At 45.4% G+C, this 27,612-nt stretch overlaps 1 protein-coding gene across 2 annotated transcripts; it reads left to right on the forward strand.

Annotated features, from left to right (window-relative positions):
- Nucleotides 1–385: 385 nt before the first annotated feature.
- Nucleotides 386–27,477, forward strand: ankrd13b (ankyrin repeat domain 13B; the record flags this gene model as incomplete). 2 transcript variants are annotated; one of them, XM_079271258.1, is made up of 15 exons in its annotated part: nt 386–493; nt 10,061–10,196; nt 12,481–12,605; nt 13,782–13,827; nt 14,254–14,397; nt 15,154–15,394; nt 17,859–17,925; nt 19,155–19,236; nt 20,205–20,273; nt 21,539–21,710; nt 22,132–22,289; nt 22,597–22,785; nt 23,300–23,463; nt 25,107–25,183; nt 26,653–27,477. In XM_079271258.1, 15 exons carry the CDS (start codon nt 386–388, stop codon nt 26,852–26,854), a joined length of 1,980 nt encoding a protein of 659 aa, XP_079127384.1. In that variant the 3' UTR covers nt 26,855–27,477. The 2 variants fall into 2 exon arrangements, with proteins under 2 accessions (XP_079127384.1, XP_079127385.1); XM_079271259.1 differs by having other exon boundaries at nt 20,205–20,269; nt 21,574–21,710.
- Between the last annotated feature and the right edge of the window lie 135 nt (nt 27,478–27,612).

The following is a 27,612-nucleotide window of genomic DNA, read 5'->3' on the forward strand; positions in this document are numbered from 1 at the left end:
CAGCCTGTCAATGCATCTTTCTCAGTCACCGCCGGATGGGAGGAGAGGAGGAGTATAGATGTGTTAGAGGAGAGAGAGAGAGAGAGAGAGAGGGAGGTAAGAGGTGGAGGAACGGGTAGTTAAGAAATAAAGGTGTAGCCGACACGGAGGCAGTCAAACGAAGGGTTTATATCTCTAAATGCTTCTCACAGGGCTTTGCAGGTTATTCTAAGCAGAGCATGAAGGGAGTCATTCACTGTTTCTGACGCGTAAGGCTGCCCTTGTACGCCGTTGGGCATCACCGCCGATAAAGGATGATCCGTTTGATTATCTAGCGTGAATTGATAACAAAGTATCCTTACAATCCACAGTGAAGAAAGAGGAGGAGGCAAACTATGATCCGAGGATGATTTCTGCTAACAAAACTCCGGAGAAGAGTCGCTATCCTATCCACTATTTGGTGTGGCACAACAAACACCGACAGCTGGAGAAGGAGCTGGCAGCGAACGAGCAGGTGAGACGGCGATTAGCGATCAAGCGCCTCTCTCCTTCCAGACATAGGGGCCTGTGTCTTCATGGTAAGCGTTTGTATGGGCGTGTGGGTCCATGGAGATGCCATCCACTTCATTCAAGAAACTGCTCAGTAACTGGGAATAGCGCAGTCAATTGTTATCAGGGGGGGGACACGTGATATCCCCACACTTGCATTCACACATAATATTTATTTTAGTCATTCATATTAAACTCACAGAGTGACACAACATACTTTATATGTCTGTGTTGTTTCCTGCATCAGGGCTTAAAATATTCACCTTCCCAGTCATTTTAACAGGCATGGGAAGTTGTAACTGGAAAAAAATCCAACTGCAAATGTCTGTAATTGCTGACCCTGATGGTGTTGCAGTGCGTGTGTGTGTTTAGGTGCCCCCCCCCCCCCCCCCCCCTGGCACCTAAACCATATTTGAGTGGGTAAGACAATGCAGATACTGAGCGCGAACAGTTGCCAGCCACCACCACAGTACAAACAAGAATTGAATCATTGAGGTATTGGGTTTGGTTTTCCAGAGAAGATGTTTGTCGTAATCAAAAGAATGGCAAATTATTTTCACCCACTGGTAAGAGTACTTCAGTTTAGGGTAAGGGACTCGATAATATGATAAGAATCACATTATTGAGTGTGTGTGTGTGTGTGTGAGAGAGAGAGTAACTGTGCAGGAGCATGCATACAAATTCATTTATTTCTTTTGTAAATGCACTGAAGCGCTTTGCCATTACATAAGAGATGCTCTGCAGGTTAGCAACCAAACAGAAGTCCGAGTGCATGCATCATGCATCGAGACGTCACGCTTGCACACACACTTCCCTGCTCATGCATACTCTTACCTTCTCGTGGTTACAAAATCATAACCCTGTGAGCTTTTCCTTTACACCAAAATGGCCAGCTAGTGCCCCAAAGGCAGCTATCAATTGGTTTACCACAACCCCTCCATTCACAGTCAGGGAGCATGCAAGTGACTGTTGCCATGTAATCCTTGACCATAATTATAACCACTGGGAGATAAATGGGCACACTGAATACACCTCACAGTGAAGAGGGACCTCTATCCGTCAAGTCAATGTCTGAGGTAACGCCTGCACGTATTTCCTTGAAAGGGGAGCTGGAAATGAACCGAAACCCTTTCAAACTTATGCAGCTTTGCAGTTGTTGAATGCACATTTGCATCCCCTGCTGGCTCAACACTGTATTGGAATGAACAGATGAGGTTTCATTGGTTTTAAAAGTCCTTATTAAATGTATAGGTTCAACGCACAAGGATCTATCTTTAGCCAGTAGCTACGCTAGTGACCCGAAGGATGATCACGTCAGGTCAGTCGGTCGGTCGGTGCAGCGTTTAAAATGTCTCGACAAGTCAAAATTGTTGGCTGGATTGCCAGGAAATTTGAAACAGAACAATTTGACACGAGAGCAGAATTAATTCGAATGACTTCGGCGATCCCCTGACTTTTCATCTACTACCACCAACTGGTCAGAATCCAAAAGTGACCAGGACCTCGTATCTGATCTTAGCCAACAGCCTGCCTTGTAGTTATGCTTCTCGTGTGAGAACAAACACAAATACGTTGAACGTCTCACAGAACAAAGTGTTCAGAATCAAATAAGCTTAGATGCTAATCCTTTGGAAAGCTTGCTTAGTCACCCTCCTCTTTGTGCTTGTTTAGGATAACGACTCGTGATTGTTGTAATTGTCCGTGTAGATCCATCTATCATGGCAAACAAATGCCGATATATTATGTCATGTTGTTCACCACAGTAGGAACTTGATGTAACTTGAACACTGTAAGACCTTAAATCTATGTGAAATGTAAAGCTATATGTCTACACACACACACACACACACACACCATATGTTTCAATGGCTTCTTGACTATGTTGGATTTCTATAGGTTCTACAGTTTTTATGGCTTTAAATCTTTTCAATGCTTTCAAAATAATCACAAACGAAATAGAAAAGAGGGAGAAAGGCAGTGAATAGGACTTTCTCTTTTCCATTTTGCACAACAACCATTTATTCATTGCTCTTTTCATGCCAGCTCCAGAGGCACTCTCCAAGACCCGAACCCTCAGTTATCAGCTATCTGTGTTTGGAGGTCGATCAGAGCAAGTTGTGAGGAGGCAGGTAGTAAACAACTGAACAGCAGAGCTTCACTTCTTATTTCTCCTGTTCCCCTCTCATTGTGAATGGATTCCTGCTCGGTCTAAAACTGAAACTATTCAAACGACCTCTCTATCTCTTGCTCTCCTGCTATTGCGAGTGTTCTCTTTGTGCGTGAGTTCATGCACATGTAAGTATGCATCATGGTTTTGCATGCGTCGTACAACGCAGTGCTTTGTTAAACATCTTTACATCCTCAACTCATTTAGTCTGATGTCAACTTCACATCCCGAAACTCATTTGACATCCACTTTATGTCATAAGTGGATGTCAAATTAACTTCATATGGTAACCTGAGCCCCTCATCTATATGCATGGTGATGCTTATACTAGGACGGCACACACACACACACACACACACACACAGAGAGACAGACAGACAGACCCTATGCATAACTATGACATTGTGTCCCATGCGTTGACTGGTTTTATTGAACATATTCTCTTTGGATCACTTTTGGATAGCTGACAGAGAGATCTTGCATGCACTTGAGATATACACATGTACACCTGGCACACTGAACTGACCTCATGATCCACTTGTAGAGAGAGATTTCTATTGTGAGCATCAGCCGTGACAGAAAAAGACTGGGGGAGCATATAGACAAAGAAGAATATTGGAAATACATATGCGTGTAATGCATGTCGTATAATACAGTGCATTGTGATAGATCCTATGATATCACATAATGGCAATGCAGATATTGCATGATAATGGTTGGTCTCTGATGAATTCAGGACCCACTCAGCTGTAGAATAACTGTGTAATGTTTCTGACCTCTTATGCCACAGTAAAATAAAGGTAATCTACAGCCGGCTGCATGTCAGCTTTTTTAAAGCCTGCCCAACCTTTGGTGAAATGATGAGGGTCATTTCATTTTTTCCCTGTGCAGGCATCAAATATCCGCCACTGTTTCTGATCACACTCTTATTTGCTTCCAGCACAACAATGCAATGAATGGCTGGTTGATGAAGTTTTTAAAAATGCCTTTTCCCCAATACTTGCGGTACGAGACTGTACGACTATATGTAGAGACGTCTATGCTTGCCCAATCTTCTATGAGCAGCATGTAGCAGATTGTGAGTGAGGGGAGCGAAATGCTGCCACAGCAGGCTACAGTGGAATAATTGGCACATCGGATATTGATGTTACGACGCAAAGCCAGAGAGGAAACTGGCCATAGTAACAGGAGGAGTGGTTGAGTAAATGCCAGGGGCACACAGCTGACCACAGAGAGACGTACGAAGGGAAAGACAGAGATGAGGAGTAGTAAAATAGGCAGAATAACAAGCAGTGGGGGGGGTAAAGGAAGTGAAATAACAGCCAGTAAAGAGAAGTGAAATAGTGAAAGCAAGGAGGTAACATTGACTGACTGAACCAAGGGGTGGAGGTGCAACCAAGGTGAAGAAGGGAGTGAGAGTAAGAGAGTAAAGAAGAAGGGAGGAGGTGGGAGGGAAATAATGACAGACTCTGACCATGAACAGAGTCCATCTGGGTTGCAGCAGACGTAGAAGGCGAGTGTGATTGAAAAAGAACAGAGCCACGCAGACGGGGATGTTCTATCTCAAGAGGAAGGCAGGAAATAACAAAGAGATCTGCTCATTGCTGTTTCTCGTCCTCGCTGTGACTCTGTGTCTGACCCCTGCTCTCTTTTTCACAGTGCGTGGTTTGATCATGGTGCCCCTCAGCAAGGTGCTGATGTTAAATCAGCATTATAACATCGTATGCTGGGTTGCTGGCGCGAGGGAACGGAGCCATAAATTAAGTCTCACGGGTTCGTTGTGTTCACTCTCGGCCCGAATCTATCCGCCAACCATCTGCTATCTACTTTCACCTATCCCCTCCAAGCTCCTCTTCTCTTCTCAGCCTGCGTCTCCCTGCTTCCTCTAATCGCATCCAAACACTTTTTTTCATAGCGTCTATGCCCTGGTGACCTCCCTCTTAACTTAAACCATCCAGCTATCACCCCCGGCTTCACCCGTCTTACTTTCATCAGTGTAATGAAACCCAAGTCCTAACTGCAGCGCAACAAACTCAACTCGTAAGAGGTCATCATCACCCAGGACGTGCTCTGCATGGGCTCAACTATCCTGACATCAACAGGGAACATTTTCAAAAACTTTGAGCAGCCCCTGAGCCTTACGGACTTTGGGATCATTGTCTGATGGGGCTGGTTGTCCAAATTTAAATAAAGAAAGCACTTGGTGATGCAGACTTTTCTTTTTGTTTTCAGGGAGAAATGCTATGTTGTTACACGTACCAAGTACCAATAAAGGAACACATTTTAGACCTTTACTTTGTCCAGCATATTTCTTGCCAGTTAAATGTCCGTTAAATGACCCTCTGATTGCATCACCAGCCCCGGCTAAGTGCAACTCTTGCCAATCCACTGGGTTTACCTGAAATTGCTACATAATTCACATGCTCCCATGCAAACACACATAAACACAGGAAAGAAAGTGACAGCTGTGGTGTTTCACTCCAATGGGCTACAGCCGCTGCACTACGTGATTATGCTCTTTTATAGTGCTTTGTATGCGCTGTCTGCCTCAAGCAAAAAGATTCGCTTTCTCCATCTGTGGGTGTGAGGAGTGAGAACCAGTCCTCACTCTCGCCGTGCAGGTCTTTCCTCGCGCTTCGGTGAGGTCTGTCAGCTCACTGCAACAAATAGGTGTCACCGTTTTTAGACAGACATCAGCCATTCCGGCGTTTTCATGAATGATTTGGTACATGTTTCTTATTCCTACCGCTTGATTTCACGGTGCTTTAGTGCACCTGCACAAGTGGAACTGATGGCTGTGTTAAGATGAGCGTGAGACTTGATGTTCTGTTGCTCCTCTGTGAGCTCGTCATCATTGTCCCGTCCTTTTGTATCTCAAGCAGTGCCACGAAGAAAATGGACCAGGGTTTCGTGGCGGTGTGGTGTTTGTCAGAGTCTCCGCTGCATGTAGAATCACAGAGGAGCCAGAAGGGAGGCAGGGGGGAGGAAAAGTTATTTTTATACTCCTCCCTCCCATCGCCACCCCCCCTGCCCCTCTGCGCCCCGTGCACTAACATTTTGGGAACGCTTCTGTACAGTATATGCACAGTTTTGTTGTGTGTGTGTGGTGTTTGTATGAAAGATTGATGTCGGCCCAAGTACCTGCCAAGCTACATCAGGCCAGGCACACATTGAGGGAGGGAGGGGGGGGGGGGGGGAGAGAAAGAAGGAGGGAGGGGAAGTGAGAGAAGGAGCAGATGCCACAGATAGAGATGCCTATCAATAATGCAACCTCCACTGAGCTCAGTATTGAGGGAGGGCAAGATGGGAACGCATGAAACTGAGAGAGGAAAGCAGAGGGAGAGGACAATTAGTGAAGAAGAGATGTAGATATTGGGTTAAGGAGAGAGAAAAGACAAAGGGGAATGGAAAAATAGAGACAAAATAAAGAGGGAATGGCGCAAAGAGATACATTGTGAGGGGGACTTTGAAAACCAAAATAGAGCAAGAACAGAGATACAGATCTAAGAAAAAGGTTTTCAAATGGGGTGGAGGCGTGAAAGAAGATTTATCGAAAGAAAGCAGATAAATGGAGGCAAGAAAGATACTGTTGTATCCAACACATGCAGAGCCGCCACGGTGAAAAAAGACTTCTCACAGCTTCTTCTGCAAATACTCCATTAAGGCACCGTTTTTCTGCCAAGAAATAGTCCGGCACATAACCACCTGTAAAACCACAACATGACCGTTTCACATTTCTTAGATGCATTTGGTTATCGCTTGGTATGAGAACACTTTTATTGTGAAAAGGGTTTGTTTCGTCTTTTAACAAAAGCTTTTATTTTTGTCTTAACAGGCCTGTTGTTTTTAACTGAAGACATGCGTCTTGTCACAGTAGGAAAAGCACAGGTGTAAATAGCAAAATGACTGATGGCTGGATTCCATTTAGCTGATTCGGTTTTGGGTTCCGGGTCTTGTGCATGCTGGCTCACTAACACACTGTCGTAGCTTATCGGGGCGCTTGAATAGAACAGAGACATCTTAAATGTTTACAACATTCCTACTATGGCCAGTTAAAATGGCTGCTGTCAAAAGAGCCTTTGAAATGCATCGCATCATTATAATGTCAGTGATCAAGTGCTCGATTTACTCTCTCTGAGTAGGAAACACTTCCTCACTATCTGTCATCAGCAGATAACATAACAAGTTACCAACGATTTCCTCCAGAGAGCTCCTGTTCTGTTAATGGGGGAAGGGAACTCGATGTTCTTCATCATGCTTTAGTTTCAAGTGTGTGTGATGTATGTATGTGTGTGTGTGTGTGTGTGTGTGTTGTGTTTTTCAACCGAACATTGTTCACATGTGAATCAGTAATTATGTCAGTGTGTCTGCAGGTCAGTGTTTAGTGGTGGGAGGACATTACCTCTGAGTTGTTTAAGTGGTGCTCCTGTGTGTGTGTGTGTGTGTGTGTACATGCATGCCTGAGTTTGTGTGTGTGTGCCACTTATGTTAGTGTGTTGCTGTTCAGTGCATTGCAATGCTCAATAGATACAGTAGCTTAGCATGTCGCTGTCGCTATCAATAGCGGTTGCAGTAGCTTCCTGTCTTGAACTTTCATTTTGAACTCGCGGTGTAAATCGTAGCTCTGTTAACTCTGATCTCCGTCTCTCACCGCTGTTCTATCTTTCCCCTGCTACCTTTGATTCAAATTAGACCAAATGAAGCCCAGATAATCGTTGAGTCCACAGAGACTGTGCTCGAAGGTGTCACCACAACACATGCAATGATAAAGGACGATGGACAGCTTGCTAGATTAAGACCGTGATCCAGATTGGGGATGCAGATTTATGATGCGCTCAGTCAAGACTCGGGGTGTAACGGTACGCGTATTCGCATTGAACCGTTCGGTACGAGGCTCACGGTTCGGTACTGTACGTTTCTACTGTACCGAACCGTACCGAACCGTGGCTCCACTGTACCGTACCGAACCCAACCGTGAGTTTTGTGGACCCGTTACACCCCTAGTCAAGACGTTCTTACTTTGAATAAATTTCAAACAATAGGAATAAGGCCTTTTGTGAGGCATCAACAAGCTGACATGTGCTCAGCAATATTATAAGCTTTAATTTGACAACCTTACTTAGCAACCATTCGAGACAGGAGCTGCATCAGGTGCAGTTGAGCAGAGGTGAGAGCAGAGGAGCTGCCCTTCAGTGGATTACGCTGCTGTTTCCCTGTCACCCCATGTTATATAGTTCACATACGGCCCTCTCCGATCCGCCTCCCTCTACATCCTCCCTTGTAATCACCTCACTGCAACCCTTTCTTGACTTTACCTCCCTTCCATGTCTCCACATGTTTCTGTTTGGCCTCGGCCTTATTCGCGTCCCTCTTTCTCTCCTCTCCTCCCTCCTCTCCTCCCTCCTCTCCTCTCCTCCCTCCTCTCCTCTCCTCCCTCCTCTCCTCTCCTCCCTCCTCTCCGGCTCCCCTTGTGTTTCTGTGCGGCATTTCAGCCGTTCCCCCTCAGCTGTTGCACCCGGAGTCATTGAAATCAAGCGCAGCTGAAAAATAAGCTTAAACTGATAATCACCAACATTACACGCAGCCACTTAAAGGGGGAGCAATGGATGAAAGGACTGCTGTGAGACAGGACAAGTGGCATAAAGAGACAAAAAGGAGCCACGTCCTTTTCCTTTTTCCCTCATCTATTTATTTTACCGTCAGCTTTCTTCTTGTCTCTCTGTTCCTCTCTTCTTTCTCCCTTTCATGTGCTGACAACCATATGTGAGGGGTTTCTTTCTTGAAAAAAAAAAAGGTTCCACTTGGGCGGTAAATGTTTTCAAAGACTCAATATTGATATTCAGTATGGGGTCTCTTGTGTTGTTTAAATGATGGACACTTCGCTTTCCTGTGACACTGACAGTTCTTCATATTCCTGCCACACACACAGCACCGAATGTGGCTGTATTTGCATGTTACACCATGTTCGTTATCCAGCAAGCAAAGTGGCCTGCTCTCATTCTTCCCCTGCGTTGCTACGCTTCCACCCTCTATTCCCCAGTCTCCCCGGCTCCAGAGGGACTCCCTGGTGTTGTTGTCTCCTTCGGCTGCCCTCTCTGCCTTCATCCTCCACCCTAACTCTCTTTCTCCATCTGTTCTCTTCCCTCACCCCTTGCCATTATCTTTGTTTGCCGGAGTCATCGCTTGCCACGGCAATCTTTTCTTTTTGTCTCCTTTTCTCCACCTTCGTCTGTCTCGCACGTTGCAGTCGTTGCTGACAGTTTCTTTCAATAGAAGTTTCTGTAGCCACATTATTTCTGTCTGCCTCGTTCACTCGTACTCTTTCTCGTCGGGGTTGCTTTTGAGAGAGCTGTGGAGAGCAGAGAACGGTTCACCAAAGAGTGGATAGTTGGGGATCATACAGAGATAGCGCACCCATTAACACACTGAAACAGTCAGGGCCGCCTCAGTGTCCTCCTTTATGCAAACATGTGTATCTACATATTCTATTTTTGTGTCTGTATTTGAATTCATACGCTCCTTGATGTTTGTGTGTGTCCCGTGCGGTTCTCCTCATTTCCCTTGCAAATCCCAGCAACAGAAAGCCGCAGTAACTGAGTGATAACGTAACTGCCGGGTCTTTCCTGCTCCGCTCACCCGTTTCTCAGAGCGCAGCAGTAAACCTGTGTTGGACAGTAGCTGCCAGTCATTTTTATTCGGATATTATACACCGAGAGCAGTAAACAGTCAGGGCAGCTTCCTCATATTGAGTTGTTTGGTTTATTCTCAGTTGTTGATCAACGCTCAATCAATGTCGTTGTCAGACAGTTACATATGTTCAGAGGAAGAAAGAAGAAGGCATGGCAGATGGAAAACCGTGCTCCTTATTTACTTCACCTGTTTACATTTCCCTGCCTGGGATTCAAACTGAAAACCTTCTCTGAACCTTTTTGCAGGATGACAGGAGGCTGCTCAAAACGCTCCGGGTGTTGAGCAGATAGTTCTACTGGAATCAATCCATCCAGCCCAGAAAATAAGTGGGATACATGTAGTGTGTTGAGTGCAGAGTATAGAGTGTAACACATCATGTTGGAGCGGTGACAGATGAATTAGCACCTGACACTGTGTCTCTTTCCTTCCCTCTATCATCATCTTCACACTTGTGTCCCTATTGTGTTTATTTCTGTTTCTCCCTGTCTGGGATAGAAGAGAACTACAATGATACACAATTAACCCTAATTTCCTCTCCTCCTACTTCATTCTTCTCTGTCTGCTCCTCTTACCTTTATGCTAACTCTCCTCCCTTACACTTTCCCCTTTCTCTCTTTCTCTCATTTTTCTTCCTTTTCTTTTATTTCACCTCCTCCTCCTCCTCCTTCCATCCAGACTGATTTAGAGTCTCTGGACCCTCGTGGGCGGACTCCTCTGCACCTGGCTGTCACGCTGGGCCACCTGGACTGTGCCAGGGTCCTGCTGCAGCACGGAGCTGATGTTAGCAAGGAGAACCGCAATGGATGGACCGGTGAGTGAGTGTGTGTGTGGAGACGTATGCTTCTGTTAGCATATGCAATGTGCAGCATACGTAATGCATTATTGGGTGGTGTGTTGGGGGTTAGAGTGAGTTATATATCATTGTCAAAGACAGTATAATGATATGATCGTAGTGGAGACAGTTGGTGCTTTACATTTTACACCGGTGGTGAAAACTTATCACCACATTTCCCATGAAAGGAATCAACTGAACTGAAAGGAATTTAAATCCACAGCATATTTATCTTTTCAATTGCTTCCTTTAGAGCACATGTGTCAAACTCAAGGCCCGCGGGCCACATCCGGCCCGTGAATGAATTATCTTTGGCCCGCATGATAAAATCTATTCACAGTCTGTATTACATACCACTTGTGTCAACTTTCAACTATCCGTCGCCCCAAAAAATGGCTAAACGAAAGGTGGAATTTGAAAACAGGAGTTTTCTAGACAGGTGGGAGGCACAGTATATGTTCGCGGATGTAAAGGGCAAAGCTGTGTGTCTTCTGTGCGGAGTCAGTGTGGCTGTTCATGAAAGAATACAACATAAGAAGACACTATGAAACGAAGCACCAAGACAGATACAAGCATCTGGACACGACACAAAGGCTACAGAAGGTAGAGGAGTTAAAAAGAAGTCTGGTGTCACAGCAGGCTGTGTTCACTGAAGCCAAATCACAAAGCGAGGCTGCTGTTAAGGCCAGTTCTATTGTGGCAGCAGAGGTTGCGAAATCAACCCGGCCCTTCACCGAGGGGGAATTTGTCAAAAACTGCATGATTAAAGTTTGCGACGCCGTGTGCTCAGAAAAAAGGCAAGCATTTTTAAATGTGAGCCTAAGCCGAAACACCGCTGCTGACCGTGTGCGTCACCTTGCTGCCAATCTCCAGCAACAGCTTGTGGGAAAGGGAAAAGATTTCATCGCATACTCCCTGGCTGCGGATGAGAGCACAGACACTTCTGATACTGCCCAGCTGTCAATTTTCATCCGTGGAGTGGACTCAAGCCTATTGCGTAACAGAAGAGTTTTTGGGATTACACCCAATGCATGGCAGAACTACAGGGAAAGATCTCTTTGAAGAGGTGTCCAGATGTGTGGATGAAATGGGGCTGCCGTGGGATAAACATGTGGGACTGACAACAGATGGAGCGCCTGCGATGTGCGGTCAGAAGAGTGGATTGGTGGGGAGGATCCGAGAAAAGATGGAGGAGGAAAACGTCACAAGTGAGTTGACAGCTTATCACTGCATCATCCGCCAGGAGTCGTTGTGTGGCAAAGCCTTGAAAATGAGCATCATAACATTAGCGGTAAACTTTATCAGAGCCAAAGGTTTAAATCACCGCCAGTTCAAGTCTTTTCTGGAGGAGTTAAGTACAGAATATGGTGACTTGCCCTATGTGCAGGTTCAACATGTGCACTCAGGTTCTTTCAATAAGTTTTCAATAAACGTTGAACCCGTCTGGCCCTTGACTTGTAGCAATTTTTTAATTTCGGCCCACTGTGTATTTGAGTTTGGCACCGCTGCTTTAGAGGATAAGAATGTTATGGATTTCAACTCCTTTCAGTATCTGTCATTGCAAATAAACCTGAAAGCTCGCTGTAATTGCACTCGTTAATAGGTGCCATCCTGCACACTGAAAGAGATTTCACACAATTTGGCCCAGAGTCATTTTAGGCATTTATTCATCTCTATATAATTCATTAGTAACCAAGAAATAAATCACAAACTAACCACTAATTAATATGGGTATGACCTGTTTTATACCTTGATTAATGTATTATGTGCTTTATGAGCGAATAGATTGCTTTATTATTTGTGTGTCTTTGTTTAAGTGAGCTCAGTAAGACGAATTCCAATCAATTTATTTGTAATGTTGTGGTTGTAGCCCCCTTGGTCACAATAAGAGGACGATGATAACATATAACGTATCATTTATTACACACCAAATGGTGCACAACAACATCTCCCACTGGCTCTATTTTACATTGGCACTAATGAGGTTTGCAGATCTTTGTCTCAATCTCTTGAGAAAATTCTTCCCCAATTGTTGAAGTGGAGAACAGCGTGTGAGATCAACAGCAGAGTGACGTTCTGCTGAATGATGGGCGAGCTGCAGTAATTGGTCGTACTTTTTACTTTGGCCTACTTCAGTTTCGGCAATCCTTGCTGCCCCCCCCCCCCCCCCCCCCCCCCTTAAATTGCTCATGTACATTCATTCAGATGAGGTCTGAGTGATTGGCTGTGTTTTACTCTCTGCCTCTCTCTCTCTCTCTTTCAGTTCTTCAGGAGGCAGTGAGTACAAGAGATCCGGAGTTGGTGCGTCTCGTGCTTCGCTACCGTGATTACCAGAGGACTGCCAAGAGACTTGCTGGCATCCCCGTCCTCCTGGAGCGACTGCGCCAAGTGGGATTTCACACACACACACACACACACACACACACACACACACACACACACACACACACACACACACACACACACACACACACACACACACACACACACACACACACACACACACACACACACACACACACACACACACACACACACACACACACACACACACACGCATTGATGCACACATGGGAAAAAAACTCCTCTCCATGACCACACACACCTGCATCGACACAAACAAGCCTGGAAGCACAAACACACTAAAAAGATAGAGATGAAACAAAACATACAACTACAAAGGCACATGAAGGGAGTTTCTGAGCAGAGATGCAGTCTTTTGAAATGTAGATGAATCATTTTAATATGAACGCCTTGATCTTCGTTTTAGGATAAAATATTCTTGGTTTAGTTTGAAGGTATTAATAACTTTGTGTACTACCCAACAAGGGAAATACACTCAAGTGATATGTCTCAATGTTGCAAAACACGCTGTCGCTGGGTAATTTGAGTCATCGCTTTCCCCTAAAGGGGTATGGAGTGCGTCACTTAAAGGCACAATAGCAGCGACGGACAAGCTGAGAGCGGAGAGCCCGAAGGTTGGCGGTCATGAGAGCATTGAGGCGCAGCTGATCTTGTTGAAGCTGCTGCAGAGAACAGATGCAGAGAACTGCCTTCACACAGTCTGTCTCCCTGTGTATCTGCTCCAGCTGGCTCCCCGATACACACACACACACACACACACACACATAATCACACACTCTAGCATTCTCACATTGTTGACACAACCCCCTCACACTTTGACAACGAGTACTCGCACTCCAGCACACACGCAAACATCGCACACTGTTCTTCTTCTGCTGCTGCTCCCATCCACATCATTCTCATCCACCCCTCCATCCATCACTTCTATTATTAAGCCACACACACACACACATACACACTCACAACCGCTTCTCTGTGCCAGTACCCCCCCAGTCTTTGGGACAGGCAATAAAGCAGCATTACTGCAATTCTTTTCCTCTACTTTACTGTTGCCCGCTCTCTCTGTCTCTCCATCTTTAACTTCATCACTCTCTATCTCCCCGAGTCGCTCACTATATTTTCCTCTTTATTAATGCCCGTTGCTATCTTAATTGTCTCTCCCCCCGTTTCTTCCTCCTCTCTCTCCATCTTTCTGTCCAGGCCCAGGACTTCTACGTGGAGATGAAATGGGAGTTTACCAGCTGGGGTGAGTGCAGAGTCTTTCATTCCAGCCAGGAAAGCAGTCCAGTACCGACCAGTCAGAAATAATCATGTTATCATCTCCCTCTTGGGCTGAAGAGGCCTGCCTCTTCCTGTTGTACTGCACACTGATGCTCACACACTTAATGCACAGCAGAATGCATGTGACTCTGGATTTAGAGTGAAACAGCTTGTGCTTTTTGTCTTAAGTGCTTTACAAAACCACAAGTGCATGTAATTTCAGTATTAGTCTCGATAGCGGACTTTGACTAATTGTATGTTTTTGTGCGTGAATTGTTGTTACAAGACACAACCACTGAACTTTCTCTGTTAACATGGATTCATCAGAGTTTAAGAACTGTCAGCATGAATCAAATGAAAGCAATAGAACGATCACAGTGTCATTTAAAGCCGGTCCGCGTGTCGTCCTCAGTGCCCCTGGTGTCTCGTATCTGCCCCAGCGACACCTACAGAGTGTGGAAGAGTGGTCAGTGTCTTCGCGTTGACACCACCCTGATGGGCTTCGAGCAGATGACTTGGCAGAGAGGAAACCGGAGCTTCATTTTCAGGGGACAAGGTCAGAGGTCAAACCCTTGACTTCACTGTGTGTGAATGTGTGCTGAGTCCAGTCTCTGTGCTGTGCTAAGCTAACCAGCAGCTGGCAGTAGCTGACAGAAGGACAGACACGAGAAGGTATTCATCTTCTCCTACAACTCTTGGCAAGAAAGTGGATATGCATCGTTCCGAAAAAAATTTAACATTTTTTAAGATAAGATGCCAAACTGTGCATCGGCTTGCAAATAAAAAGTAAGCATGTGTTTGTCATTCTGTCTTTCGCTGGCTCTCTTGAGCTCCTTTCCTACTCCCTATCCTCCTGTCGGCACTGAAAACGGACGTATGTGATATCATTGTTCTGATGAAGGTATTGAAGAACAATTGAGCAGAAAGATTAAAATCCCAGTTGTTTGTTACAGTAAAGTGCAGCAAGACAACACTCTTTGTAGCCTCATTCAACTCTGTACCAGCTCCTCTCTGCAAGATTTCACCTCGTTCTTCTTTTTATTTCCGTCTTTCTTCCTCTCACCATTCCTCTTCTTCGAACCTTTTCCCTGCACCTGCCTGCCTGGATATTCTTGTTTCTGTGCAGCTGCAGCATCTGCAGCCTCTTGACATCAGTCATCATCTCCCTTGACTTTTGCTTCCATGCACATGTGTGTGTTTATGTTCTTGCAGCCTCATTTGGCACGCTCGTGTTGTCGTCCTTTCCCACCGTCAACGTCTGCCTCTCTCGTGCTCACTAACATGCGGCTCTTCCTGTCCGGCACCCTCTCAGAGTCCAGCGCAGAGGTGATGGAGGTCGACCATGACAGGCAGCTGGTGTTCTGCGAGACCTTGTGCGTCTCGTCTCTCGCGACGCTCTCACCTGGCGGGGGGAAGGGCGGCGCCTGCAGCAGCGACCCCGCCGGTTTGGACCGTCTGGGGGCGACGCAGCCCAGCGATGAGCAGGTAGCAGCCAGGCTGTCTGCCGCCGTGGTGACTACTCAGCTGGACACCCGCAACATCGCCTTCGAGAGGTCAGCAACACCGACACACACGGAATATGAGTAGAAGAAAGTATTCAGAGAGTTAAGCTGCTGTCATGACTGTGAGCCAAATGAGACATTCCAGCTTTGACATCGAATACTCAGCTATTCTTAATGTACTCTGCATCGCATTTTTGTAATTTTGTGGTGCAGCTGTAACAGAAAATCCAGCAGGAAATCAGGATTTCATATAACTCCTCTCAGAATCCAACAGCAAGGGCATCAGCCTCACCATTTTGTAACCATGTAACCACAATCATACTGGAAGAAATCTGAACAGGCACAATAGCCATTTTCTCCACCGATGATAGCCTCACTACAAAACATTGTAATTCAGCGTCAGACCTTTTCTGCTCTGAGCGCTGGCTTTCTCTTTTTCCTGAGTGGAGAAAATCTCTCTTTTGTTGTTGAATGTTTGTCGACTCTTCTACGGATGCTGTCTCCTACGCTACAACCCACAGCCGAGTGCAACAAGTTCAGGCACATTCTCTGTTGGCTGTCAAAATGCATTTTAAAAAATAAAGCAAAACCACTAAAAGAAATGCAGCAGTGAAGGGGGAAGTGGAGACATGAAAAGACATTTAAAAAAATGGCTAAAATGTCATGTATGAATGTGTCAAGAGGTAGTGAGGCACAAATGACCTTCTGGCTGTGAATGAGCCTCAGGTCACTTCAAAACAGCTCAACACTGTATTGCACCTAAGTTGCACCAGTGAACACAAAGATGGAGAGGCAGATAGCAGAACAGAAAGCAATGGAAGAGGCAAACAAGACATCAGCTCACGAGGAGAGGAGGGGAGAGGAGGTGTAGAAGAGAAAATTAGATGAGCAGGGAGTGTGTGTGCTTTTTTATTACGCTAACGATACAGTTTAACGGCTCAGTTTCACATAACATCAACAAAAATATTGAAAGCAGTGGAAGGAGGAGAAAGGGGGAGGACGTAGAGGAGAGATTGACTGATGTGACAGAGAGAAAGAGAGGGGGATGACAGAACAGGGACAGTTGTGGACATTGAGGGATAGAGGGGAGATCATTGTAAAGAGAAGGATGATTGGAGGAGGAGAGGACAAGGGATGAGGGAGAGAATAAGGGATGGGACAGAGAGAAATGAGAGAAGACATGCAGAGAGAAACGGGGAGGGAGAGATGAATGGGACACAAAACTATGGGGGACAAAACAGGGAGTCGATGGTTTTGGAGGCAGGCGGAGGGAAAGAATGAAAGTGGACTGTGGGGAGACACAGTGATAGATAGGGGATCATGGAAAGAGCCGCAGAATGAATGTTAACAGATAAAAAGCAAGAAGATGGAGAGGGGAGCGACAGAGAGAAGTGAGCAGGAGGAGGTGGTGTTTGGGGGAGGTGGGGGGGGGGGGGTCGTGGTAATCATCTCCCTGTCAGGCTTGTAACTCAGTGTCACCTCTGTGCATTTTCCCTGGTCAGCACTCCTGTCTGCATGCCAATAATCCATTTATGATGATTTAGTGCCAATAACTTTGTCTGCACCAGAGACAGGACGTGCACCTCTGGAGTGAATACGTCTTCACGCAGCCATGCACAGAGTCTACAGCGCTGCAGTTTTGCTGTTTTACGGTGGAACTAAGCAGTACAACGTTTACTGCACATCCAGTAATTGAGCTATGATGTAACTCAGATGTTTAGCAAGTCATTTTTACCATGATTACCATCTTAGTTTTAGCGTGTTAGCATGCTACCATTTGCTTATTAGCACAAAGCACAATGACAGCTGAGATTGATGGGAATGCAATTAGTTTGGCAAGTATTTGGTCGTGCCATTGCATTGAGGTGCAAAGCTGACGTAACATCATAGTGCTGTCACAGTGTGATATACAGCGTTGCAAGGGCAACATGAAAGTACTGTTGCATTGCCCAGGGAGACTAGATGGTCGTCCAAGCAGTTTCCTCTCGGATGGTATTTGGTAATAAACCAAAGTATTGGACAAAGTAGAAATTTTACCCGATTATAGTGTTCAATTAATAGTCAGAGAACAACCAAAGTAACTGCAATTCATCCTGAGGGGAACATGAATGTTTATACACATTTTTGCAATCGCAAAGACACTATGACCTTTCAAATATAAGAGCGAATATCGTCCCTGAGAACTCACTGTCTGTGGTGGGGTCCTGAAGGAAGTCAGTGGTGTGAATAGATCACGAGGATGAGATATGCCTCACGAACGTCTGGGCAGACGACCTAATTGCACACTGAACTGTTGAAGCACAGACGACAAACACGGACATTGGCCGAAATGTGTTCTGGCTGCATATTATCCAGAAAAAACACAACCTGTGACTTGCAAATGTATCTGCGTTCATGATTTTGTCTCCGGTACATATGTGCAGATTGCTTGGGACGGACAGAATCCACAGAAACTGTGTTGTTGACTTGAAGTCGAGTCCACATTGATGTGGCATGTGTTGAATCTCTGTTGCAGGAACAAGACGGGCATACTGGGCTGGAGGAGCGAGAAGACTGAGACAGTGAATGGATATGAAGCCAAGGTAGAACGCAGGCTGCTCGGACAGCTCACCGATCTCTCGCTCTGTCCAGAGAAACCACTGCTGCCAGAGCTCAATTTTTATATTGCCCAAAAGTCCACTTCTCTTGAAGAGAGTCGTTTCAAGAAAGAATCACTCCCAAAGCTATTTTAAAACCTGTGGAGGACGCAACCTTCTACAGTTTCAAATCATGAAACTGGAATTCTTTACCTTAAAGTGAGGAAAATTCATCAGCCCTTAAAAGACCAGCGGGCCGATCACATGTAGTTCAAAACAAGAAGTCTATCCATCCCCCATCCCGTTTGTTTTCGTGAACCCCTGGAGGGATAGATGGGAGTCAGACACCCAGGACCATCTGTCACTAGTGGGTTAAAAGCACGTCAGACAGGCTCTACAGTAAAACACTGCTGCTTGGAAAGCTTCTATTTTCTGCATCATTGATTCAGAGTTACAAACGTAAACAGACAACTCCTGTTGAGCTGCTCTCCCACTGGACGTCGTTTTAGCTCTCGCCTCCACGTGTCCGTCGTCCAGTGTAAACTCAGAATCAGCTGCCGGCTCAATTTTTAATCAGTGTTTCCTTTTTGTGGTCACTGGTGAAGAATTCCAGTGTTCTGCTTCGGACTGCAGCTTGGAGAAGCCGTACGGTGAAGCAGACTGGGAATACAAGTGGATTTATAGGTTTTGTAAGTTTTAGATACAGTGGAAAAAACAAAAGATGAAAATAGTTTTCTCTTATTCTCGCAAAAGTAAACAGTGGCTCACTGTCCATTCATGCTGTAAAAATGAGGACACTAACATTTACATGAATAAATGATGAAGAAAACAAAAGGCTGAGTCAGCCTTTTCTTTTGCTTTTTTACTTCAGATTCAGCTTTGCCTCTCATTTGCTACCGTCCATCTTTATGGGGATCAGAGGTTAGACAGTGAATCAAGACTTCTCTGGGGTCTAATAAAACTAAAGTTACATCACGATGTAGAATAACAAACACACATCTCCTTGTCTGGGAAGGACCTTTTGGTAAACAATAGGAACCAATGTAACAACAATACTGTATGCCCATTTCTGCATTTCATGGCAGAGGTACCACTTCAATATTTTTATACATATTGGGTCATATGAGGAATAAATTGGTTGATTTTGCAATGATCATTATCACAATAATTAATCATATTTAAAGTTATGCCGGTGTCAACGGAACAGAAAAGTGAATTGTCTCCTCCTCTTTCAGGTGTACGCAGCATCCAATGTGGAGCTGATCACCAGGACCAGAACTGACCATCTGTCAGATCAGAACAAGAACAAGACAAAAGGTATGTCACTTTATTTCAGTGCCTTAGACGACCTCTTTACACCATGAAGGTGTTCCTTGCGTGCGGGTGCATCACAGCTGCAGCAGCTGAATTTCTCCATCATCCCCTCCGTGCTCTGTTGTAACCCTCAGCCCAAGTGTTACATCTGATAAAAGAGCCACTGATGAGTAATCCCTCTCACCTGAGCTCGATGAGATCGCCCCGCGAGGCTCCGGCTAGCAGCCTGTGACGTTAGATCGGTGTCTCCGTCTGGTTTTCTGGTTCAGATCATAAATCAAACAGGATTAGCAGGCTTCTCTCCCCAGACTGTGGCTGTCAGCGAGGATCAACCGTCACATGCCCCTCTGAGGGCTCCACTCTCCCAGGTCACAATCCCCATCTGCACTCTGCTGATATACAGCAGGGGAGGGTTCTTGAAAGCGCTACACTGACCCCTGAATGGGTGACTCACTGCATCTGCCCTTCTTCCCTTGTGCTACTTATCATCATCATTTTGTCAACACGGTAGAAAAAACTTATGAGTGTTATATATATATATAAAGATATATATATATATATATATCTATATATACATTTTCACTTTCAGGTGTCATTTTTCATGAACTTCATATTGCTGCTAGTTTCAGGTCCACTGGTATTCAGAAACATATGTTGGATTGACTCGACTGTTATGTCGCGGCTTAAAAGCACAATTTACTTCAGTTAAATTCACTTCAGTCCAGAGTGGCTCTGTTTATTTAATACTGGCCCGTAGTCGATGACAAGACCACAACACGAAATGCGATAAGTTGTCTTGAGCAAAACATTGTGGAGCGGAATGACACCACAGTGGAGATGAATGAGCCCATTCGTCCTCATCTCCTGACCAACGAGCTGTGGGTGCTCTGTAGTGTCGTGTAGTGTTTATAAAACTCAGACTAACAGTTTGAGTTGAATCTAACTCGTCACTGCTGTTTGTCTGTGAGCAGGTGGGAAGACTCCACTGCAGAACTTCCTTGGGATTGCTGAGCAACACATGGGACCGAACAACGTCGTAAGTGGACAGTTTATTTAGATGCTACAATTTGCAATTTTAGGGATTTTCCCGTGTTATGTTTCAATGAAGGATTGCATTGTTTTGCTCTGTGAGTTGAGGAAATGTCGGCAAATCAATTCAAACCCAATCTAATGAATTCAAAACGCACAGTAGTTGAGTCGGGAACAAGGAAAGTGATGAATGTGATTAGTGTGATTAGTGTGATTTATGTGATTTATGTGATTTATGTGATTTATGTGATTTATGTGATTTGTGTGATTAGTGTGATTAGTGTGATTTATGTGATTTATGTGATTAGTGTGATTAGTGTGATTAATGTGATTAATGTGATTAGTGTGATTAATGTGATTAGTGTGATTAATGTGATTTATGTGATTAGTGTGATTTATGTGATTTATGTGATTAATGTGATTTATGTGATTAGTGTGATTAATGTGATTAATGTGATTAATGGGTTCTGGGTTTTTAATCGTGGCATCATCACCGTTGAACTCCGTCATAGGATGTGGCTAGTGTATGAATCCTGGTCCTCTGTGTCAACAGGAGAGCGTGCCTGCAGAGCCAACCTGCTCCCAAATATTGATTATATTTTTTTATTTAGTTTCTGCTGGAGCGCTTCGATGACTCATACCGCCCTCCTTCTTTTTGCGTTGTTCCCCCTCACTGTCACTTCTGCTCTTCTCAGCTGTATGCCTCTCTGTCCTCTCTATAAACAAAGACACACGACTCTGTGGTTATTTTTGGGGCTTAGGGCGTGTGCTCTGCAGATACTCTGTGTCACTGTAAAGCTGTAATGTTTCAATTTGACGAAACAGTAAATTGGTCGTGAAGAATTGACTGCAACTGAAAGGGAAAACGCAACAACATGGAAAGAATTGTGCTCTTCTTTTCCTCCAGTCTTCAGCAGGCTCTACCTCCTCCAGGGTTAGGGTTAACGGGTGCCGTGCCTTTGACAGGTTCACTGAGGTCTTACTTAAGAGTAAACAGTGAGCAACTAATGAGAGCAGTGAACCAACAGACGCAGAATTTACTGCAGCGATGGAAAATACTGGAATTAGAAAACTGCTTTGTCATTTGTTCTCGAGTTTCGGCTTCTGAGCCGATGTTGTTTTTCCACTGAGCTGTTGAAAATGGCAGCAGGTGAGAGGATAGTCTCGACATCCCAGAGGGTGCCGAGTGCATTCTCCACGACAGAAATGCCAGACATATTTGCAGTATGGATCAGTGAAAACTTTGCTTCAAAAAGGCAAAATGTGGCCACATCAGGGTTTTTTTTTAAATTCCTAACTTACTTTCCGCAGGCCCTGGTGACCCAGATGACGTGTCCTGTGACGACCAACCCCGCAGCGCTGACAGCTGAGGAATACTTCAACCCCAGCTCGTCACCGACTCAGAGGGACATCGGCCACCCGTGCCAGCTCACCACCAAGACCCAGAGGTGACACAGACAGACGGGAAAACAGACAGGCAGCCATGCTTACAGTGAAGCCCCCCCCCCAAACTCACCGCCAAGTGCCAGAGCTGACAAGCTGATGGACAGAGATTAGACAGGCTCACGCAGACATGCAGGCAAATCAGCCAAATCAGCCGTTCATGGCAGCTGCCCACCGAGATCCTGAGGGGAAACACGAACAAATAACAGAAACATATTCAATCTGCTCATGACAAGTCGTCTTTTCTTGAGGAAACAAAACTAAAACATATTTCAAAGAACCCTGCAGCTTCTCTCAGTATGAATGTTGTGTTATTTATTTGTACGTCTGGTCAAAGAGCTCATCACTTGAACGAAGACATAAATTTCTTCTGCATTTGGTCACGTCATCCGTGTCCTCAGATTGTGTTTGTGTTGTTGTTTCCAGGTTTAAAGCCAAGCTGTGGTTGTGCGAGTCACATCCTCTGTCCCTGGCAGAACAAGTGGTGCCGATCATCGATCTCATGGCAATCTCCAACGCCCTGTTCGCAAAGCTGCGAGACTTCATCACTCTGCGTTTGCCGCCTGGCTTCCCTGTCAAGATCGGTGAGTGCTGGGAGAGTGAGGCGGATGGAAGGGTTGGGAGGGGGGGGAGGGAGGGGGGGGGGGTTGAAATGATGGCCGGTTTAATAAAGGGGGACGATGGGAAATTCAAATAGATACAAAGATGGATGGAAAGAAATGAAGACAGACAGATAAAGTGAGTAAAGAGGACAGAAGAAATTGCAAGTATGCTCACATAAAATAAAATAATTGATATGCATGATTAACTGGATGATGAGACGCAAACAGATAACTTAATAATAACAATAAAAATGTCACCTTCTGCTCATGTTCTCTCCCCTCCCTGCAGAGATCCCTCTCTACCACATCCTCAATGCCAGGATCACCTTCAGCAACCTGAACGGCTGCGAGGAAGGGACCGGCGTCCGGGCCGACAACGAAGTGGGGGTGGAGGGGGACGGCCAGAGGGACACCCCGAGGACCGACACCCCATCTCCAGGCAGTGACTCCTCCAGCGTCTCCAGCTCCAGCTCCACCAGTAGGAACACACTCCCACACGCTCTACCTGTTGTATCACAGTGACGTCTTTTTGGAAATCTTCTTCTTCGGCTGATTAAATCGCAGATGAGTCTCAGCTCAACTTTATATTCAGCAGATTCCTTTTCAACAAGCTGTTAAATCTCCACTAACATTCACTGCAGAGCCGGGGCCACACTTCAGTCCACAAAGGACTCTCCAGCTGCGTGATACCTTCTGAGCAGTATAGTAGTGAATCAAGTGAGAAGTAGAGTCATTTTCTCATGGACTTCTATACAATCTGACTTATTTTTGCAGTCAGAGGAGTCGCCCTCTGAATTCCAGCAGAGCGAATGCAAGTTTAAGGCAAAGTTCTGTCATTCACCGTTTCTTTTTTTATTCATGGTTGTTGTTGTTGTGAAAAGATGTAATGAAGTTATGGGAAGTGCACAATAAAGTTAAATGTGTGAACTGAAGCTGCGGTCTGCAAGTCATTGACATAACGTTGCCCTTTGCCGTCCCCCTGTGTGTTGCAGTGTCGTGTCGAGCCGGAGAGATTCCCCCATGTGTGTTTGAGCCCCCGCCTGGATACTCCATGCTCGGGGGCAAACAGAGAGACAGCATGAGGGATGAGGAGGAGGACCTGCTGCAGTTCGCCATACAGCAGAGTCTGCTGGAGGCCGGCTCCGAATATGATCAGGTGAGCTGATCACAGTCAATCGAACAGTCGATTATAACACATTGTGTTGCAGATGTTTGGCTTTTGCACTTGCACGTATATTCCTCTTCTGTCTCCTTGTGAAGTATTAAATTAGCACAGATTGCAAATGTTTTACACAACGCTCTCAAGGTTCACAAAGCCATGTTGCCATATCAACAGAGGTGCCCAATACTCCCCCTTTGAGATACAAAAAAAGAATACAAATTACAGCAGTAAATTCACCAATAAGTCAAGCAATACCAGAGAAATAGACGCCGTGCAGCAGGGGGGGGGAAAGCATCCATTTTCAAAACATAAACAATCAATAAGCAGAATAATTTACCCGTGATGTGTGGAGCCCAGACCCATTATACTCTCAGCACTGCCCCAGGACAGGTGCTGGTTTGAAATCCCAGAGATCCTGGTCCTGATAGGACTTGGCCTTCTTCCAGCGGTACAGAGAGGGAAGTATAAATCGTCTCGAGGTCAGAGAACATCCTCAGTGCTTTCTCAGCTTGGATACAGGAGGGGAGGCAGCATCAAGGTTGCTGCTGAGGATCTGTGCATCGTTTGTACAATCATCCTCGGCAGCCTCCTGTCCGGAGCTTTTGTACTGCTGCTGATGGAAAATATGCCGTTTTTTTCATTACAACTCTAATTTGGAAGCAGGACAAGTTTTAAAGGACCATACTGCTGACATTTCATGTAAAACACACAAAGCATTAACTGTTGTCTTCTTCTAAAACACGATTAGGTTGTAATTTCCCATCTTTCCTTTACATTTTACTTTAAATTGACTGCAGTCTGAATCTTGACTTGCAGCGTCATGAAAGTCTGTTCAAAGTCGCAGCCAGGGAGATGTTTGTTTTTGTCATAGGTCGTGGAAGAATGTGGGTAGTTTGCATGTGCAACCCTAGTTTGGTGCAGGACAAAAGCAGTACACAAAGAATCGGAGAGTCTGCAAACACAGATGTTTGCCTGATCATTCAACTGTGAAGAGCTCGCGCCGCATAAGCACAGAACTTTTGTCAAAGAAACCAAGATTCATATGAATTCATGTGAGTTTCTCAAATTAGATTTTCACAGTGTACTGAGCTGGAATTCGGGACCCGATAGAAGGAACAGGGAGGGAATCACCAGCCAGGGGGAACCGAGGCTGATATAAAGGGCTTCAACTGAGCGCCCCAGATACATGTTACATAATACAAGTAACGTTAAAGGTATTTGAACTAGGTTATGAGACAGGGCCTCAAGGTTGAGTAAAAACACAGGAACCATGCTGTTGAAATGAATCACATGCACACTTTGTTTTGAAATCAGACCAAACATCCGATCCTTAAAGTCGTTGTTTATAACAAATGGTACAAGGTGTATTCATTGTGAAGTGTTTTTAACAGCTGCTTGTCAATATTAATGTTGGCCGAGTGTACAAAAGAACCGAGGCCAGCATCGATCGAGTTCACATTCAGTCACTTCATAATTCATAATAAAGCCAGCCTGCTGTTGCTGTGTGTGAGAGGTGCGTTAACAGGAAAAGGCCTGCAGAGAGCATGCTGTTGTTTTACGTGCACCACCATCTCTTTATTTGTCCACTACCCACTTCCTGTGTTCGCTCTCTGACTTCCTGTCCTCTTTGTGTCTAGGTGACCATCTGGGAGGCGCTGACCAACAGCAAGCCAGGAACACACACTCTGCCCCCTGACCCAAGTCGTCTGGAGAGGTCAGACGTCTCTCTTTCTTTAATCCCCCGCATCTGTCTTTTCCTTTTCTCTTATCCTCAGGCTTGCTCTCTGTCCTTTTAAATTACCCGATAGTCCAACCCCTCTATTATCAGGACACAACCAGGAGCTGCAGATAAAGTTGAAAGAACGCATCAGTATCTTCAAAAGAGCTGGAAACCGAAAAAAAACACATACATTTCCATGACTGCCAGGACAAAAGCGATACTTCCTGCTGTCCCTTCACCGATATTGTCTCTGACTTCTTCTCACTTCTGTTACATATTGTCATTCTTCGTCTTACAGTCTTCCATTGTATTTTTTTCCATCCTGCAGCTCTCTCACGCCATCCCTGACTCACATCCTGTCCTCCCCAACTCTATTCTCTTATCCATCCTGCTATTCTCCTCTCATCTCCTATAGTGTGAGTGTGTGTGTGTGTGTGTGTGCGTGTGTGTGTGTGCGTGTGAAAAGGGGGAGTTTCCTGCTTTCCTAGTCGGCAGTACTGCCGTTGACTTAAGCGTGTTCTCTTTAGATGGTGTGTTCTCTCCCCCCTGTTTGTAGAGGAGAGGAAAGAAACAGACTTTCCCTTATTTGACACAATCTTTCTGTTGCAGTGTTTACTTACATCAGTGTTAAAATGTCAGAGGAAACGGGTTGAAAGCAATTGTTGTGGCGTTCTTTAATTCACGGACTGTAAGGGGTAAAAAGGCGAATGCAATCTTGGCTGTTTTGATTGAATATGATGTCGAACATCTTATCATCGTGACACCTTGAAACAAATTATTCTTCATGCGTTATAGAGACTTCTGACTGTTATGAACTTTAAAAAAGTAATTTCAACATGTCCTCTTCATGACAATAATTAAATTATCCCAGGGAGTCTAAACTACACTTGAGATGAAAACTAGAATGGAGAACATGGTAGTAATGGGTTATTACCGGTTTATAATCGAGACATTTTGTCTTTTTCTGATACAGGGTCCCTGGTGTTACCATAATGTCTTGTATGGCTGCATTTGGGTCGAACTTTCTAATAAGCCATCAATTCTAAAGCTGAGCATGTCGATAAAGTCATTACGAAAGGTCAAAAGGCCTGATAAGCCGACAGCAAACGTTTTAAATGAATCTACATTTGACATTGATAAATCAACAATCCAGTCTGCAGTTGCTAAAGGAGCTAAGTTGCTGATAGTCCTTGGCCTTCTTCCAGAGGTACAGTGGGAAACAGGTCACAGAACCTGGCGTTGGTGAAACAGGTCACAGAACATCCCCAGTGTTTTCTATCAAGGGAAGGCCGAAGCAAGGTTGCTGCTCGTCCTCAGCAGCCTGCGGTCCTGAGCTGTTGTGTTGCTGCTTCACAGTTCCGAACTGCAGGTTTAAGTAGGATGTGACATACTTTTAGTCCTAGAGTGGGTCCTTCAACCTGTGTTCTTCCATCCTCTACCCCCGTCACTGTTCCTCACCCCAGGACCCCCCAGCACAAGCCCCGAGCCCCCTCCAGCCTCTGCTCCACCCCCTCCAAGAAGCAGCCGACCACCTGCAGCTACGACGAGCAGCTGCGCATTGCCATGGAGATCTCGGCTCGAGAGCAGGAAGAGGCGGAGCTTCGGCGGCGGCGGGAAGAGGCAGAGCTGCAGCGCATCATCCGGCTGTCACTCATGGAGAAATGAGAGCTGAGTGGCCCAGCCGGGGTCTGAGGGGAGGGGTCTGGACCGAGGACACATGGGAGAAAAGGGCAGTATAGGCTACTTATTAAGCACACTCAATCGGCCTCCTCCTTTCTCTCCCATCTCCCTCGCCAGACCTTTCCCATGAAGCCATACAGTGATCTGGTTCTCGAGCCGTCAGTTTCCTCTTTCTGGTGCCACGTGGTACAGTCATTTCTCGACCAGTGCCAGTTTACAACCAACAATACATCCAATACAACAAGTTCAGTGGAATGCCTCTTTGGATGAGTGATTTCTGTCCGTTTGCAAGTATGTGTATGTATATCTGTGTGTGTCTTTCAAAACCAGCTCTCAGCACAGTTGTCAACAGGTCACCTTCTGTCCTGAAAACATACCGTGTTAGGCCCGACTCGCTGCACACACACACACACACACACACACACACACACACACACACACACACACACACACACACACACACACACACACACACACACACACACACACACACACACACACACACACACACACACACACACACACACACACACACACACACACAGAGTTGTGTGGTTTTCAGTCTTAACTGATATTTTAAGAACGGTTGTGTTTGCAGAGCAGGAGCAGTGGTGTTGGAGAATACTGTAACCTTCTCGATCAAGTCGAGTTGAATGTTGATAAACATGATATTTAATGATAAACACTTCTTTTTTTTGTGACTAAGTTCAGCTTTTAGTTTTTTTATTTGCACAAAATCCAGA

Source organism: Melanostigma gelatinosum, assembly GCF_949748355.1.
Source record: "Melanostigma gelatinosum genome assembly, chromosome: 7".
Taxonomy (NCBI): domain Eukaryota; kingdom Metazoa; phylum Chordata; class Actinopteri; order Perciformes; family Zoarcidae; genus Melanostigma; species Melanostigma gelatinosum.